Here is a 16,603-nt window from a genome sequence, read left to right on the forward strand (position 1 = left end):
TTACATAAGTTATTATCTTTTAATCAACATATTAAATATTATGTCATGTAGGAACGCGAAGAGGTAAGTTTGAGAAAACAGAGAAAGACTCGGCGACTGCACTACTATTTACTTCAGACTTGCACACTCAAATTTTCAAATATCAAAAAATAAGTATTTTTGTCGGTATGCCTGATGTATTTTGATATAATTCAGTCTCTTAAGTCCTATTTCACAGCTTTACTGACAAATATAGTCCAGATAGTCGTAAGAACCACGAAAACGAGGCATGTGTATCTCAAAATGCTCAAAACAAGATTCTTTTAGACTCAGTGAAATGTTCTTATCGTAAAGTTAGCTGCAAGCCAAATTTTCCGTGTATATAATTGGAATAGGCGTCTTAATCAAAATTAAGCAGAGCTGCCAACAGTGTGATATTAGCTACAGGTACTTTCTATTTTTTCAGTAGATAGCACGCAGCGTTGGGACTTCTCAGTGGCTACTTCCTCCCGGGTAACTCTCTGGTGAGATATTATCAAATTAACTCTCTGGTGCTTTTTATACGAGCTAATCACTAGGATATCATATAAGTAGGAAATCGGTACCTATGTAGCATTTTACCCTGGCATGCAGATTTGCAGATAATAGTAAAAAATAACGATGCCTCAGAAGAGGGGGGACGGGTGAATGACTCTCTCATGGTAAAACCGTCCCGTAAATAATCAATAATATAAATATTGAAGTATATGTAGTGAATCGAAGTGGTATATGTATGTAATTATGTACTCATGCACACTCATTTAACAAATTCAGACAAGACGTAGTTGTGTCTTTGTCTTTGTTTTTGTGGTTGGCCTTATGTCACTGACTGTGACATAGGCATACATACTAAATCTGTTTATTTATGTTTTTAAATATATATACTCGAGAATTAATCATTCGAGGTACCGTTAATTCTTACTTCTCTGACGGCATGGTACGTATTACACCGCAGAGCCAGGCACTGATTCCCTTACTCTTAGATGGCACGGTAGCATTACACCATAAGTACTGACTAGGAGCTCCACAGCGTTTGGGATATGTGGAAAAAATCCCCAAGGTACCCGCGAAAAAGTGATGGAGCGGGATCTTGAACTCAAGCGCTTTACCACTGTGAGATCAGACGTGGCATTGCGTAGGTAGAATACTCATTCAGCGGCAAAATGAAAATTTGCATGAAAATTTAAATATCTTGAATACATCAATATCCTATTATTCAATCCTAAATTTTGAACGCCTTAATCGTAAACACATTAATTTCAGTATCTGAATAAGGGTTTGTACTAAATTAATTAATTATTAGCAATAAATAGTATAATTTTTCAGTAACAGTGGTAAGTTATTGCTCATACTGTACTAATGGTCTTTGTAGATAAACTATGTAAAGAGTTTGATTTTTATTATATTTTGGTTGGTACTTCATGCAAACCTCACCAGACAACTATGATGGTCGAGTCAAGCTTCGAAAAAATGCAAAGTACCCCCATAAAAGAAGTTTATAACTATCTTATATGTAAAGCTTATAATACATTTATAGATTACCTTCATATTCTTGCTAACACAACTATTATTAATTATTTATTATGCAAAATATATATATATAAATGTAACTATTTCTGTTAAATTTTACTATCAGGAAAAATAGCATTCAGGGAATAGGATCCAGAAAGTAGTTTTTAGGTAAAAAGGTGTTTGATAAAACGGCATTTAGGTCAACAGAATTATCAGTGTAGGATTGGGATTCGGGATATTACCGGAAATCGGTAAAACACATGTGATGCTGTGTAGTAGTTATGTATACATGTGGGTCGACTAAATTTTTGAAGAAAAAACACAGCATACCACGATGAATAAAAATTCCTACTGTTAAAGCTCACAAATAAGAAAATATCGATGGAGAAAAATGATTGTCAAAATACACATTTTAACCTAAATAGTTTGGGTTTAATTTCTGACTTGTTGCTTTGCAGATGAAAAGATCAATGGATAAAAATCGTAGAAAAACTTTAAAATGATTCTTAACAGTTTAAGTAACGTAAGTACCTTTGGATTTTACTTTATTAGTACTCAATATGTCATGATAATAAGCTTTCTAAGCAAACTTTTTATTTGTAATTAATGAAAGAAAATAATAATCTAATGCTTCCTCTTTGTCTTTATTTATTAATTCAAAAGTGCACTGAATAATCAAAATAATTATCTAAATGCCATAAATCATAAAAGTGTTATCTATCATCTCGTGTAAGGATTTGATTTTGTCACAAATTTTTTAAATTTATGACTTGTTTTCAAGCTTTTGGATTACGGAACTCACTCAAAACTTTTTGGCCACCTTTCATAAAACAGTTCATAATTTTCCTGGCAGTCTCTCCGCTGTCACTACCACCTGTAAGTTTTTTTTTTTTGTCAGATTAGTACGATTTATTCAATAAAAAAGTAGAAAGTAATAGCTTTCATAAACTTACTTTCAGCTTTGCACTGATTAGCCACATTTGTATATACTTTTTCATCATTAGAAGGAATTTCGTATGTGTAAATGTTTTGATTAACAGATCCAATGTTATTCATCTAAAATTATCGAATTAAATTTTACAAGTTAAACTCAAAACTATAAGAAATATTCATTTACTGTAGCACTTCTTACTCACTACATTTCTTTTTTCCAGTACACATTTTGCAAACGTCTTCATTTGATCATTCTCTGGTATTTCATTACTCAGCCTCATGTGTTCAATTTCAGCTAATTAAAAAAACACAATACAAATAATTATATCTTTTCGAAAAAATTTGATCAATATTATACATAAATTAATTTTTTTAGTTGACCCTTTTAAGTAACACATAATACTTACAATAACCAACCTTGCTACTTTCGACGCACTCGTCTTCAATCATGTGCGAAATGTCAGGAGGTGGGTAAGCATAACAACCCTAGAAATTATTCTATATTAATTCATCAAAGAAATCAGTAAAAAACGATTAGATTGCTATGAAGATTATGTCTTATAAAAATTCCGCAAAAAAATAAGTAATGTTGAGCCCAAGTAATGGATTAGATACTATTATTTCATACAATTTATGTAACTATAAATTATTTCTATTAATTAGTCTTATCTACACATAATAAAATTTTTTCCTGTTTTTGTATAAATTTCTGTACGTTGATAGTAATAATTGGAAAATTAAACATATAAAGATTTGAAAGCTAAGACAAAATTTTATTAAGTTTAAACAGTTTTGGATTTGAAAGGACCAGCATTAACTAATTTTATGGATAATATTACTTTTATGTATTTCTTCGGCCTGAGATGATTTATCGTAAAAATTTTCATTCACACGATAAAAAATAGACGTACGATAGTATTTGATAATATGAAGTGTAGAAAATTAATTGACTTACAAAAACGGCTGGTAAAAATGTGAGCAATGAACCAAGTACAAAGACCTTCATTTCAATACCAAATAGTTACTAATTAACTTAGCTTAGTGTGCTAACTCTCACTGGTGTTTTTAAAATATTTGAAGTTCATTGCTTTTATAGTTTCATCAGATACGTCAAACAGCTTAATGAGATAATCTTTAAACTTTCCTCTTACGATTGATTAGCAAAAATTTTATATCTAGAGTGAATTCTGAAAGAAGGAGGAAATACTATTCCATTTTGCCTATGTCAGCTAGTTTTCGTTGGTTACGTAAAGAAGAACAAACGATGAATTTTCTCACAACTTCTGTAGTATGAAGTCCATCAAGTAAAATATATTATACTGAAAATTAATAGTGTTATTCAATCTGTTTTAATGGAATTTAAAGTTGATCGTCAGTATTAACAAGCATATCAATAAATTTATCAATGTTTAGTTATTAGAACTAGGATCTCTTGAGTTTGAAACAAATAAGTTTGTTTTAATTAATCAGTATCAGTAAAAATTTTCATTAAAATGAGTAATAAAAAATAAAAAAATAATGTTCAAGCTACAAACTAATTTAACTTTCATTAAATTGATTAAACGGTTGCTTTTCAACTTTAGTATTTAGTTACGAAATTCATTTGACAGCAGTAATTTATGTGTTTTTGAAAATGTAAACGTTAATTTGGATTAATATACCGTCATACCGTGATTTTAATAAATCCGAGCATACGTATTAATTGCCTACTTGGTTACATGATTTCGTTGATATTTTTTATCTACTGATTACTACTTTTGTATACTTATTATTTTTGTTCTGTTACAACTCTCTTCGAACAATGCTATAGCTACTCGAAAGGAAAACAAAGACTCTTACTTGTGTGTTAAATATAATGTTTATCTCTGCAATATTTCTTTAGTTTTCATAAATTTTAGCTAACGACTGCTCTGCGTAGTATCTCATATGTATGTAGACAAACGCGATTATCCAATTCATTTATATGTCAAACACTATATTGCGTATTGCTCAGCAAATTAGAGATTCAATGTTTTAGACAATAAATCGCAACTACCTAAATTATCATGATTTTCAATTTATTCATGTTTTATTTTCACTATGATTTTGTCCTATAACTCATAAAAAACGAAACTATTTTTCTACAATTACTAAAACGATCTTGTAAAGCTTAAGGTGGCTCCTCACCCTTATACAGCACGTATTTGGAATATTTTATTAAAGTTTTTATTGAAAGTTATAACAAGTGTCAGTTAGTCTGACAATATTATAGCTAGTGCTAAACATCATGCGATTTTTTTCATAAAATTTTGTTGATAAATTTCTTAGACACCGAAACTTGGAAAAAATTCAACAAATTACTGTAATCTTTTTCAATTTACATCTCATATTTAATTTTTTGCGCTCATTCTCTTCCTTGAACAAATTTATCGGGAGTCACCACGGACGAAATTGTAATAACTTGGATAGGTTTCCCACAAAGTTCAGTTGTTTATATGAGAATACGAAGAATAAGTAAACAAATTAAATTTATGGGAAACGTATCTAAGTTATTGAAATTTTGTCAGTGGCAACTCCCAATGATTTTGTTCAAGGAAGAGAATGAGCCCAAAAAATTAAATATTAGATGTAAATTGAAAAAAGATTACAGTAATTTGTTGAATTTTTTCCAAGTTTTGGTATCTCAGAAATTTATCAACAAAATTTTATGAAAAAAATCGCATGGTGTTTAGCACTGGCTATAATATTGTCAGGCTAAATGACACTTGTTATAACTTTCAATAAAAATTTTCATAAAATATTCCAAATACGTGCTGCATAAGGGTGAGGAGCCACCTTAAACACGCTAATACTGTCTTCTTGTTATAATCAGAACCTTTTATGGTTAACATCAAATAGCATAATAAATCTTTTATTTAAGGAGGCTTGGGCGATTTTGAATTAAATGCTGGCTAGGTCTAAAATTCAGAGATTATATAGATAAAGTTTGCTAGATTTTTTTAGGAAAACAAAATAGGTAGGTCAACACATTTATTTTCGAGAAAATCGCTTGTGAAAATTCGTCATTTTAACACGCAACCTAACGGAACCCGAAATTCAATAGACTACCGTACCGCAATAAAAAGCTGTGGGCCCACACATTAAATTGGTACATGTACTTGAAAGTATAAAGAATCTATTATTTAAAAAAAAGAATAGGATCAACACGTTAAATTTTGAGAAAATAGCGAGGAAAACATCGAACATGAGAATTGTTTTGTTCAGGTACTTTAAGTACGCATGCGCTGTACATTCATAAACATACAAGCATGAAAATTGGAGTCTAACACAAGTACAGGTATATAATAGCAGATGAGAGCAAGAGAGTACAGTGCTGTCAGCTTTGTCGTGGCAGGGCCGTCATCTTTACACAAGGTACCTCGGGAAAACTAATAAATTTTTTAATATCGATTTTCCCAATGACTTTTCTGCGTATTATTGCTATTTTGTTAACACATGTGTATAATCAAAATGATTATAAAAAAAATATTACAAAGGATCATTTGTATGACAAGTACCCAACAGGGGCTCCTCAATAGATACGACACCAAACGCCCAAGCCCCCTCAAGTCGATAAATATGCTATCAGACGCATGATCATTGTTGTTTTAATTTCTAACTTTTTAGAAATTTATAATCTAATAGTTTTCTATGTTGTTCAACTTAAAGAAATGTTTTGTTCACACCGAAACTCAGTCAAATGAACCCTATTTCGAAGGTGAGCGTTAAAAAAATTTTTTTTAATAAAATGGGGGACAAAAATGGGATATTATTTTTTTTTTTTTTAAGAAGTTGTGGCTCTTGTGCGAAGTTGGCAAGTTGGCACTTCTTGATGAAACTTCGAGAGAAAAACATTAGAAATCAAGTTGTTCTTTAAAATATTCTGATTGTGACTTTTTCTTGCATCTACAAAGTGTGTAACATTTTGGTGCTGAAACCCGGGACTTTATTTTCGAGTAGCGCAAAAAAAGTATCATGAAAAAAATGGGATTTTCCTGGTAGTGGAAGCTGCACAACAACGATGGTGGATACGTATCAGTTTCTCAACGACATGCCCCAGCCTGTTCCTCAGTTACCAATTCGTAAAACGATGGGTAAAAGTCCTAACTGTTTGGATGAACCAAATCGTCAAGTGTAGGACGATATTAAAGAAAATACAGTGGCTGTAAAGGAGTTGAGTGCGACTGTTAAGAAATACGTTGAATCACAAAAAAATAAGCGCAAAACAACTGAAGCCTATCAATGCTCAGCTCAGAATGATTGGCAATTTCAATCAAAACGATTAGCTAATGCATCAAAATTAGTTTTTAGCTCAAGTTAACAAAGGTAAATTAAACTTGATCAGTGTTTGAAATGTTGTAGATCTGTAGAGAGGTGCTTGTTTGTTTATTTTACTATTACTACCTTTGCATAATTTTATTGTCTTCGTTACCTGTTTTGAAGGTGCTTGTTTCGCATAAAATAGTAAGTTGCGTTTTCATGTACATAAATAAGTAAGAATTTTTTTACACTATATTTCTTAAGTTGTTATGTTACGACGATATACAATGTGTTCAAGAACAAAACCAAGCATTGCAAATCATATGAAGAAAAAGGAAGCAAAAAAACAAAAAAAAAATACAACTACAACATTTTTTGTGTGCAAATGACACATTCATGTCCTTTTTTTTGTATTTAATATAATATTTTGGTGCATTTTTCTCGTAATTGAGCAAGTACATTACATTTTACTTAAATGGTATCACTTCCATACAATTGATGTAATTTACAATGACACGAATAAAATAATTATGATGTTTTCGTAATACTTTTGTAATTATTCGTTTTGTTTTACCTTTGTTTTTTTTTTCAGCATCGAATGTTTTTATTACACACGAGTTTTCTTATTTTAACTTTCTGCTGGTAAGCTTGCTATCTGCGTGACATACCATTTGCTTTAAATAGTTGGTACGGAAGATCGGATTTTTGAGTTTTATTAAGTAACTAGCAGCCCCCATCTAATAAGGCTACGCCCGAGACTCACCCTATGGAACACCGTAGTGTGCTGACATGTAATAAGAAACGTTTCAAGTTAAAAATTTTGTATCTATTTTTGAACTTCTCAAAACAAAAATCTTCTTACTAAGAACATATTCCTTCGGAATCCATGCAGTTTATTCGATCAAGTAAAAAGCTGTAAGAAGTGAAAAAAATATAATTATGCTGAAGAGTACCGTGCATTCCTTATGCCATAAAATAATCGTTGGCCCTAAAAGAACGTTGATTTGCAGTTTCTTTCGTATAATCTATGAACCAAGCTATTTGTTAAAGCTGTAAAGATTTTAAACTCACAAAAAATACATAATTACAAAATTTTTTTCTCGTATCTCACAACTTTATTACCACAGTAACAAAGTCCTGAAGCTTAATCTCTACATTTTTTTATCACCACAAAAATACAAATACATATTCTACCTATTAAAAATCTGGAAGATTCAAGACGTTACTATGAGGGTGATGCTGCTTCAATCTCGAGAAATGTTCAGTGTCATTTTCTTCACGCCTGAAATTGTATTCATTAGATGCATTTGAAGTTTTCCTTCCAATTTACTCTCTTACCACTTTTGGCATGCTTAAGACTTTTGTGACCCCTAAAGACTGTTTTCTGTCAACTATGTTAAGTTCTAATATATTTATTGGCAAGGTAGTTCGACGTCCGATAGCCCTAAAAAAGATCGGTGAGCTGCTTAAGTAAACTCCTTCTTGACTGAAGTTTAAAGCAATTGTAACTACCTGGATGCCTCAGGGTGATCTTTTCTGGCCTGCTGTTGCAGCCCCAGACTGATCAGGAGAAAAATTATAAAGTCCGAAGTTCTGGAGCTAGTTGTAGAGATCTTTCCCAATGTCTCCTGGTATAACGTCAAAGACGTTGGTGTCTAAAGCACCTTTTCTTTGCAGACTCAGTTGTTTTGGAGATCAAAGATGGGGAGATCGGTTCGTGATGCTTGCCCGTTGGAGACTGTCCCGTTGGCTCTAGTTTTTTTTTCCCTTCATAGCTGTTAGGTTCACCCAGCGCAGACCTTAGAGAGGATAGGTGATTCTTGGTTGAATGTTGAGAGTCGAGAGAGTAACATAGGATCGACAGTCACCGGGGTTCCCAGCCTTGCGAAGAACAACTCCGCTCGTGACGTCTGCCAGTGAATGACTAACTTGGTTTAATAGTGCCTGTCTTTAGTTAATATAGTCTTTTAGTCGACGAATCGCTTCCGGAAATGGTAGTAAAAATGTATTTGTTGGCAACGTAATTTGAACTTAAGTGGTCCTTAAAAAACCGATGAAATTGATGGTTCAGTAGGGAACGTAAATACTTATAATGGCCCTGAAAAGGGCCAGTGGTGAAGCTTTCAGCTATTTTTTATTATGATTCTTGATGATGAAGAGCTATCTGCGGGTAGCTTGAGTCTTACCCTTGAAGTCTCTGTGTACGGAGACGGTGATGAAAGGAGGTACGCTGCTGACCAAAGAATATCTCGTCTTCGGGTTGTTCCCTGGATAACCAACCGTTCATCATTAGTCGGAAAAGTGGGCCTACAGAATACCTTCTCTGTGGGTATGCCGTAAGGACGACCACTGAAAAGAAAGCCGGTGTGGCTGCCCGTGCTTCTCAGGGCTGTCTTACATTTGTAGTAAAAAATTCTCTGATGGCTCCAGGTGGGATGGTGGAACAGCCACATAACTCTAAAGTGTTGGAGCAGGTTATGCTCTGGCTAGACACGTCTCCTGGTATTCCGCTGGAGACGTTATCAGTTTAAGCAATTTGATATTAGTGGCACTCGTCAATCCTGGAGGTTCAGGGACGCAGGTCACTGCCCACTGGAGAAGAGTGTCGTCGGTAATCGGCAGACTCAGCTGCACGACTACCATCTACATTCATGATGCAGTTTGATGAACTGCCGGTAGACGACTGCAGAAATTTTTGAGACGCTCCAGCCTATTATAACCACACCTACTTAATTATGTTGCAGGTAGCTTCGATTTTATGTCAACGCCACCTAGCAGATCCTACTGAACTAAAGTGAAAAGCTGGCGTATTTTTGAAAAACTTTGAGCTTATTTATTGCTATTGTTACTTAATTTTTTAAGATAAAAACTATACTAAAACCATCAAGGAAGTGTCAAGTATAGGTATGCAAAATTTCAGCAAAATCGCTTCAGTAGTCTTTGCTGTTAGTGGTTACAACGGTTTTAGCGACTTTGCTTTATATATTAGTAAGATTTGTAGTAGTAGTCGTTAAAATGAAGTTTTAAATTGAAGAAATGGCAAGATTTTTAGTGGAATGAATGGAAGCTTGAGTAGGTAGGCTAGTTTGGAATCTGATGGTATGATTAGGGCAGTAGTAGGCTGCTCAAACAGAGGTAGCATTTCGTATCTTGCTGCCGTCGATAAAAATAGGAGTAGCATTTTGCAAGTTTATGTAATTTTTTAGTAGTACATTGGGATCAGTTGCACCGTGAAGAGATTTACCTAGCTTTAGATCTGCTGGGATAGTTAGATGCAAGATGTTAAATTTATAACTGTAAATACTGAAAGGTGAGAACGATTTTATATTAATTGATTTTAGGGTAATTGGCTTTGTAAAAGAATACGATGCACTTTAAAAAGAGACGTTAGGTAAGTTTTTTAGATTGTACGGAAAAGTTGAAAATGCTTAGTAAAGTTAAGGTCGTTTCCAATAAATAGTTTCCGTGTAATTTGGCTGTAAAACTAAGACATAGTTGTTCAGCACCTGTATTGATCGATAGGACTTTTGATTCTTCCAAAAAAACATACATGGGTGCACTTCTGCAAAAAACTAGAGCAATCTATAGGGCTATGTGTTAGTTTTCCTCAAGTTTATTTCTGAGGTTGCAAATGTTAGCATAATAGATAAACACGCATAATCTAAGATTAATCGAATAAAACATTTATAAATTATCAAAAGTGTATTTGGATTAAATTCCTACCACATACTGCATAAAAAACGCATAATGTTGAGAGACGACAAGCACTTGCCGTGTATGTGAGCAATATGTCTTTTAAAAAGTGGTTGAAACTCGAAGTGAACACCAAGAAATTTGACAGTATTCGAAGATTTAACGATGGTGTCTCTCATGGTTATTTTAAAAGTTCTGGGCTTGATGTTTTTGTTGTTAAAATGGACAAGGCTTATTTTACTGCGGTCATATTAAGACCAATATCTGAGAGATTGGAGTCTATAGTTCTTGCATATTGCGTTGTCATCTGCGAATGTGTTTTTGAAGACCGTATCAGGTATATACTTTGTAATGTAGGAGGAATGGTTAGAATACAGCAAGTGACTGAGAACTCCATCCTGAGGAACCCCTTTATACATGATAATGTGTGATACAAAGTTTTAAGTAAAAATTTTACGTTCAAAGGTGATAAAATGAATAAATATGATAATTTGGTGGCGTGGGGGGGGGGGGGGGCACATGTAAGGTCTGAAAGTTTTTTAGCAAAATGTCGATGTTGACGTTATCAAATGTCCCTTGCACGTCAAGAAATGTGGTAAAGATGCCTTGTCCCTCTCTGAAAACAGAATCAATTGTAAGTGTAAGGTTTTCAAAGTTGTCGATCCATGAGTTACCACGGCGAAAAACATGCTGACGTGATGGGAGCCAAAATTTGTATTCAGCGTACCACTGTATACGGTTCATAAAGAGAGTCTCAAATAGCTTGCAATGACACGAGATAGGGGAGATGGGTCTATGACTAATGCCATCTGGTTTTTAAATAAAATTAACAAAAATGTTTTTCTAGTTACTGAGGAAAAGTCTGGCTATATACATTTTAATAAAAATGTTCAATAGAACAGGCATGTATTCAAAGAATAGTATTTTAATGACGTCAAAGACAAACTATTTAGCCCTGGAGCAGAATTAATTTTTTCACCTGGTAGAGCTACATGAACTCTTCATAGAGTGACAGGATAGTCTAAAAATGGACATAACTTGGAAAGGGCTGTGTTATAATTTTTATCAAGAAAGTTACTGTTGGGAACATGGACAGGTTTGTTTTTGATCCAGGAATTTTTGAAGATACGACACTTGCTCCAGACCCATGACAGATTTGACCTAAAGTCAAGATTCATCGAATGTATTAAATAATTCTTTTTTTTTTGTTTTAAACAATTTGTTTCTCTCAGCACCACGTTTATTGTAAGTAGTAAGATCGTCAAGATCGCAAGACAACAAGAAACGTATGTGGGCAGCCGTTCTGAGTCTCTTTGTATGATCGCAATCCTGGTCCCACCTGGTGGACAGGATTGTGATGTTTTTTATTGGAAACAGAGCGTCTGATAGGTTTATTGTCTTCAATAGCTTTGGAAACAGTTTCGAAATATGCTGAGAGTTTATCCATAGGAGAAGAGCCGCAAAACTATTTGAGTAAAATATATATTTTTTATCTTCTGAAGTAAATTCAACCTGACCTCAATTAGTAAAAACTGAATTCAACCTAAAGGATTTTTTGAGTATATATGTTTATTAGTAGAAATATCAAAAAAAATGGAAAAATCGGTGGAGCCAAATTTCTCATCGTAAACAGTGTAAGAGATCAAATCCTTCAAGTTCTGCGGAGAAAAAATGAGGTTAAGGTTGGAGTAGTAGTTTTTTCGCGCATTAAAAAAGGTTTTGGTGTTGAATTATGCAATGTCAGATTTCAGGTCGTATAAGCATTTTTTTAATAAATATTGTTACTATTAGGGTCATCACAGTTCCACGAGGCGTTGTGCAAGTTAAAGTCACCAATAAGCATAACATGATGCGTTGCATGTACATTTTGAACCAGTTCGTCCTAGTGAATCTGAGGGAGGGTGTAGCCAGAAGATCTGTAATAGCTAAGTATGTCTGAGAAAGGGGAAACGCTATTAATTCTTATACCGCACAATTAAACAGAATAATTGGAGCTAAAAGTAGATAATTCGTTATGATCAAAATTAGTTCTAATATATAACTCTATACCACTGCCATCGGCATAGGTGCGATGTTTTCTGTGACTGAAAAAACCCGGAATATTAAAAGTGTGTTCAGGCTTTAGCCATGATTCTACGCAGACAATAAAAGCGAATTCTGTAGTCATTCTTATATTAAAGTATGACTCCAACGGCAATGCTGTCCAATGGTCTTTATTTATTTATTAAAGCTTTAATAAACAAATAAAGACCATTGGACAGCATTGCCGTTGGAGTCATACTTTAATATTGCAATATCCTGCTGTCGTCAGATTCATAGTATTACAAATGTAGTCATTCTTCTTATGCCAAGAATTTTTGTTAAAATACTTCTAGTACTCCAGAATAAGATTTTTAAAGATTATGCATGTGTATTAGGAATATTTTCTATTAAACAAAATATATGTTAGTTAGAGAGTAAAATAAGTGAATAGAGAAAAAAGACATTAATAAATAAGAACCTCTGTTCGAAATCGAACTCAGTAAGTTAGTGGACTGTATATATTTTTTTGTATCGCACGCCAGATTTGGGGGAGCGTGAAAAAAAGGATGTAATTAAAGGACTCTGTAATAATGCACAACACACTTTTAAACACTTTAGCCGCTTAATATAAAAAACAATCTCTCTATTTAATTTTACTTTAACAAGTCATAATACTTGCTTACATGCAAGATAAAAAAAGGCAGAACTAAATTTTGAGTCAAACTGAGTAATTACGTGTCAATCTAAATTGTGAATCGTTTTCGTTATAATAATCTTACATAAAACGATACACGTGAAAATTATAACACGAGCGCAAAGCGACTTACCGAAAAGGGCGTTTGAGGCTGACTAACGATAACCGCAGCAGCAGCAAGCTGCTGGACAAAGGTAAGTATAAACAGTCTATTGGTGTATTAATAGACGCGCGCACGCTTATAATTGGCCCTTATAGTTAAGAGAATATCCTAAAGTGCGAGATTTCAAATCCTATAAACTAAACCTTCTATTTACATCAGTATAATTTTACTGATGTTGCACATAGTCCCAAGGATGATAGACAGAAGTGTAAGAAATGTATATCAATAAAAAGTCTTAGAGGGGCAAAAGGGTAGATCGCATTTCACTTACAAAAATTTCTAAATAATGAAAGTTTTTTTTTTAATATAATGACATTCAGCTGGTAACAATCAGTATTACTGATGTTTTACATAGTCCCAAGGTTGATAGACAGGCGGATGGAATAATATACAATTAAATACCGTGTGAATAAAGCAGTGGAACGGTTTCCACGTACAATAGCAAATAATTCGAAAAATAAAATAAAAAAAAACATAATAAACAAATTACTGATAAATTTATATATATTTTCGCAAGGTTTGTAACTTCAAGATATGAGATTTAATAGTCATAATAGTAAATTAAAGAAAATAAATTGATCTAAATAAGACTAATTATTATTGTGTCCTGACTCAAGCTCAGATATGGTACGCAATAATATTAGTTTGTGTATTGGCCTTACAAAACTAGATGAAACAGTTCTAATCTTGGCGACTTTGACGAGAGACTTGGCATCCTTATAGACTTCAACAACCATGCCTAAAGGCCATTTACCAGGTGGAGAAGACTCGTTTTTTATGAGCATGAGATCACCAGGCTTAACAGAGCGTTGAGGATTCAACCACTTGCAACGACTTTGTAAAGTAGAAAGGTATTCAAGTGACCACCTTTTCCAGAAGACTTGGAGAGATTGTGTCACTAGCTTCCAGCGTTTAAGTGGCGATACCTTTTCAGTAGAAATATCGGGCACTGGCACAAGAAATGAAGACCTCATGTTAAAAAAATGAGCAGGGGTAAGAGGATCAAGCTCAGAGGAATCATCATTAAGTAAGGCTCTACTCAATCTGATGCTGATAAACTAGACACAGTCTAGCACAATCAATTTCTGATGTTGAAAGGTGAATCGAGTCAACTTCAATAAAAGAATACAAGTCAATAAACTGCAAAATAGCCTGTAAAGGAAGCTTAAGATTTCCAGCTATAGGTAAATATGAATTCCTTTGTTTAACTTTATGTAAACAACAGTATGTAAAACGAGGGCAATATGCTGTTACTCTTAGCAACCGTTCCCACTTGGAACAACGAGTTAATAGAGTCACATAAAAGACTCAGAACTATTTACAAGACTATTTACAGAAGGCATTGAACTATTTACATTTATAGAGACTTCACAACCATAATATTTGATTTTTGTGACAAGTTGGATCCTGAACCAAAAAGCATCTGACCCGATATGGACAGATGCATCTAACAAAATATCAATTTCATCTAAACTGTGAAATTCTGGATCTGCTAGAATTACATCCTTCCCATAATCTAAATTTGCCAAACGACTACCTAGAGGTGGTTCGTAGGAAGAAATTTTTGGCACAACTAACGCATCAACAAACTGCTCAAAACCAGACTTAAAATGAGGCTTACAATTTGAAAGCAACTGATTTACTAGCGTCCATGGAAATCAGTCCACCCACTCCTGACAGAGTCGTACTAACTGATCTCGGTTTTAAATGCAGCATATCACAGAGAGATTTAGTAGTAAGACAACTCTGTGAGCACTGATCAATGAGAGCTCGTACCAATATGCGAGATCCATCAGTGGCATACACGAAAACACGAGCAGTAGCTAAAAGCACCTTGGGTGAGACGATTTTTTTACTACTACATGACTGTACATTCACACTAGACTCTGAAGAAATCTGAGCTTGGTTTTGTACAGTAAAGGAGTTCTTTAAGTTATTTACAGATTTCGTTTGCTTATTTTTAGCAGAGACAGATGTAGAGCTGGACTTATCCCCTCTGTGCATAATGGTGTGATGCTTTTGGTTGCAGTGTGAACACTTACTATTACCAGAGCACTCTCGATTAAGGTGAGGACCTAAACAATTAACACAGAGACGATGGGACTTCAGAAATGGGACTCCACTTCTGTGATTTAAATAAATCACAAAAGACAAGATGATGTTTTTGATTACAAAATTGGCAAACAATGAAATCTGAAACAACTGTCTAATGTGCAGTAATACCAGATATAGGCTTACTACTAGAAGATCCCATATTTTTAAACGGAGTAGTTGCGCGAATATTTACAATCTTATTTACAGGTTTACAAGGAAACGATTCAATTGTAATGATTTGTGCCGAAATGAAGTCTCGTAGTTGACCTAAAGTAGGAGGATCACTGATACTACCTAACATTTTTTGCCAATCCTTGTTCGTTTGAAAATCAAATCTACTAACTACAAGAGCGATAAATATGTCAGCATCTCCTACTGCTCTCTCTAAAGATATCAAGGAATCAACAGAACTTATCATCTCCTTAGATATGCGCTTCATTTCAGAGCAAGAACTGCCTCTTATAGCTTGACAACTGAGAATAGTAGTTGTGTAAGTATTAATGAGACGACGTTTATTATCATAATACCGGTTTATGGTATCCCAGGCCTGTGTATAACTCTCTTCAAACAAGGGTATATTTTTAATGAGGTCTAAAGCTTCACCCTTTAGATGCGCCCTAAGATGTTGATATTTAATAATAGCTGGTAATTCTTGCTTCCTATAGACTGTAGCCCTATAAACATCGCGAAAATTTTCCCAACTAGCAAAATCACCATCAAAGGATGGAAAGTCTATTGGAGGTAAAGAAGAGAAACTCTGAAACGAACTGCCATTGGCATGAGTAGGAGGTAAGGTGCCTGTTGGATTCGAATGATTATTAAGCGAATTGAAAAAATCGTTAAAATCACCCTGAACTAAATAAAAGGTATCCCCTCCCACTTCAAAGCACTCATTTTTAAAATAATCATGAGTTGTGGGTAAAGGTTTTGTATTCATAATGTTATCATGAGTGGATTTAAACTGTTCAAAAGTATCTCTGAGTTGTTGAACCCTAGAGTCAGCCTGACCCTTGGTCATTTTCACCTGGCCAAGTTTCTTAAAGTTTGTAAAGGAACCTTCAATTTTGTTAAACAGTTTAACTTGTACCTCATAAAGGTTATCTATTTTGATAAGGTAAATTTCAATTAAAGTAAAAAATATTCAATAAATAAATACAAACCGCACACCGTAGCCAAACTTGAGTCAGACAAAAGCT

The 16,603-nt window shown here is 33.8% G+C and overlaps 1 protein-coding gene across 1 annotated transcript; it reads right to left on the reverse strand.

The window, feature by feature from the left end:
* Positions 1-2,306: 2,306 nt before the first annotated feature.
* On the reverse strand, positions 2,307-3,469 carry LOC149374831 (uncharacterized). Its single transcript, XM_089590657.1, has 3 exons — positions 3,419-3,469; positions 2,484-2,586; positions 2,307-2,404 (listed from the first exon to the last, which is right to left on the reverse strand). Exons 1-3 carry the CDS (start codon positions 3,467-3,469, stop codon positions 2,307-2,309), a joined length of 252 nt encoding a protein of 83 aa, XP_089446783.1.
* Between the last annotated feature and the right edge of the window lie 13,134 nt (positions 3,470-16,603).

The sequence above is a fragment of the Copidosoma floridanum genome, unplaced genomic scaffold (genome assembly GCF_036245765.1).
Source record: "Copidosoma floridanum isolate Cflo_tuat_1 unplaced genomic scaffold, Cflo_Japanese_pri ptg000013l, whole genome shotgun sequence".
NCBI lineage: Eukaryota > Metazoa > Arthropoda > Insecta > Hymenoptera > Encyrtidae > Copidosoma > Copidosoma floridanum.

Coding starts and splice junctions, on each gene's coding strand:
- LOC149374831 (XM_089590657.1), bottom strand. CDS start 3,469: ATGAAGGTCTTTGTACTTGGTTCATTGCTCACATTTTTACCAGCCGTT. Junction 2,587..3,418: donor CATTTTTACCAGCCGTTTTT/GTAAGTCAATTA, acceptor CGATAATTTTAG/ATGAATAACATTGGATCTGT. Junction 2,405..2,483: donor TAATCAGTGCAAAGCTGAAA/GTAAGTTTATGA, acceptor AAAAACTTACAG/GTGGTAGTGACAGCGGAGAG.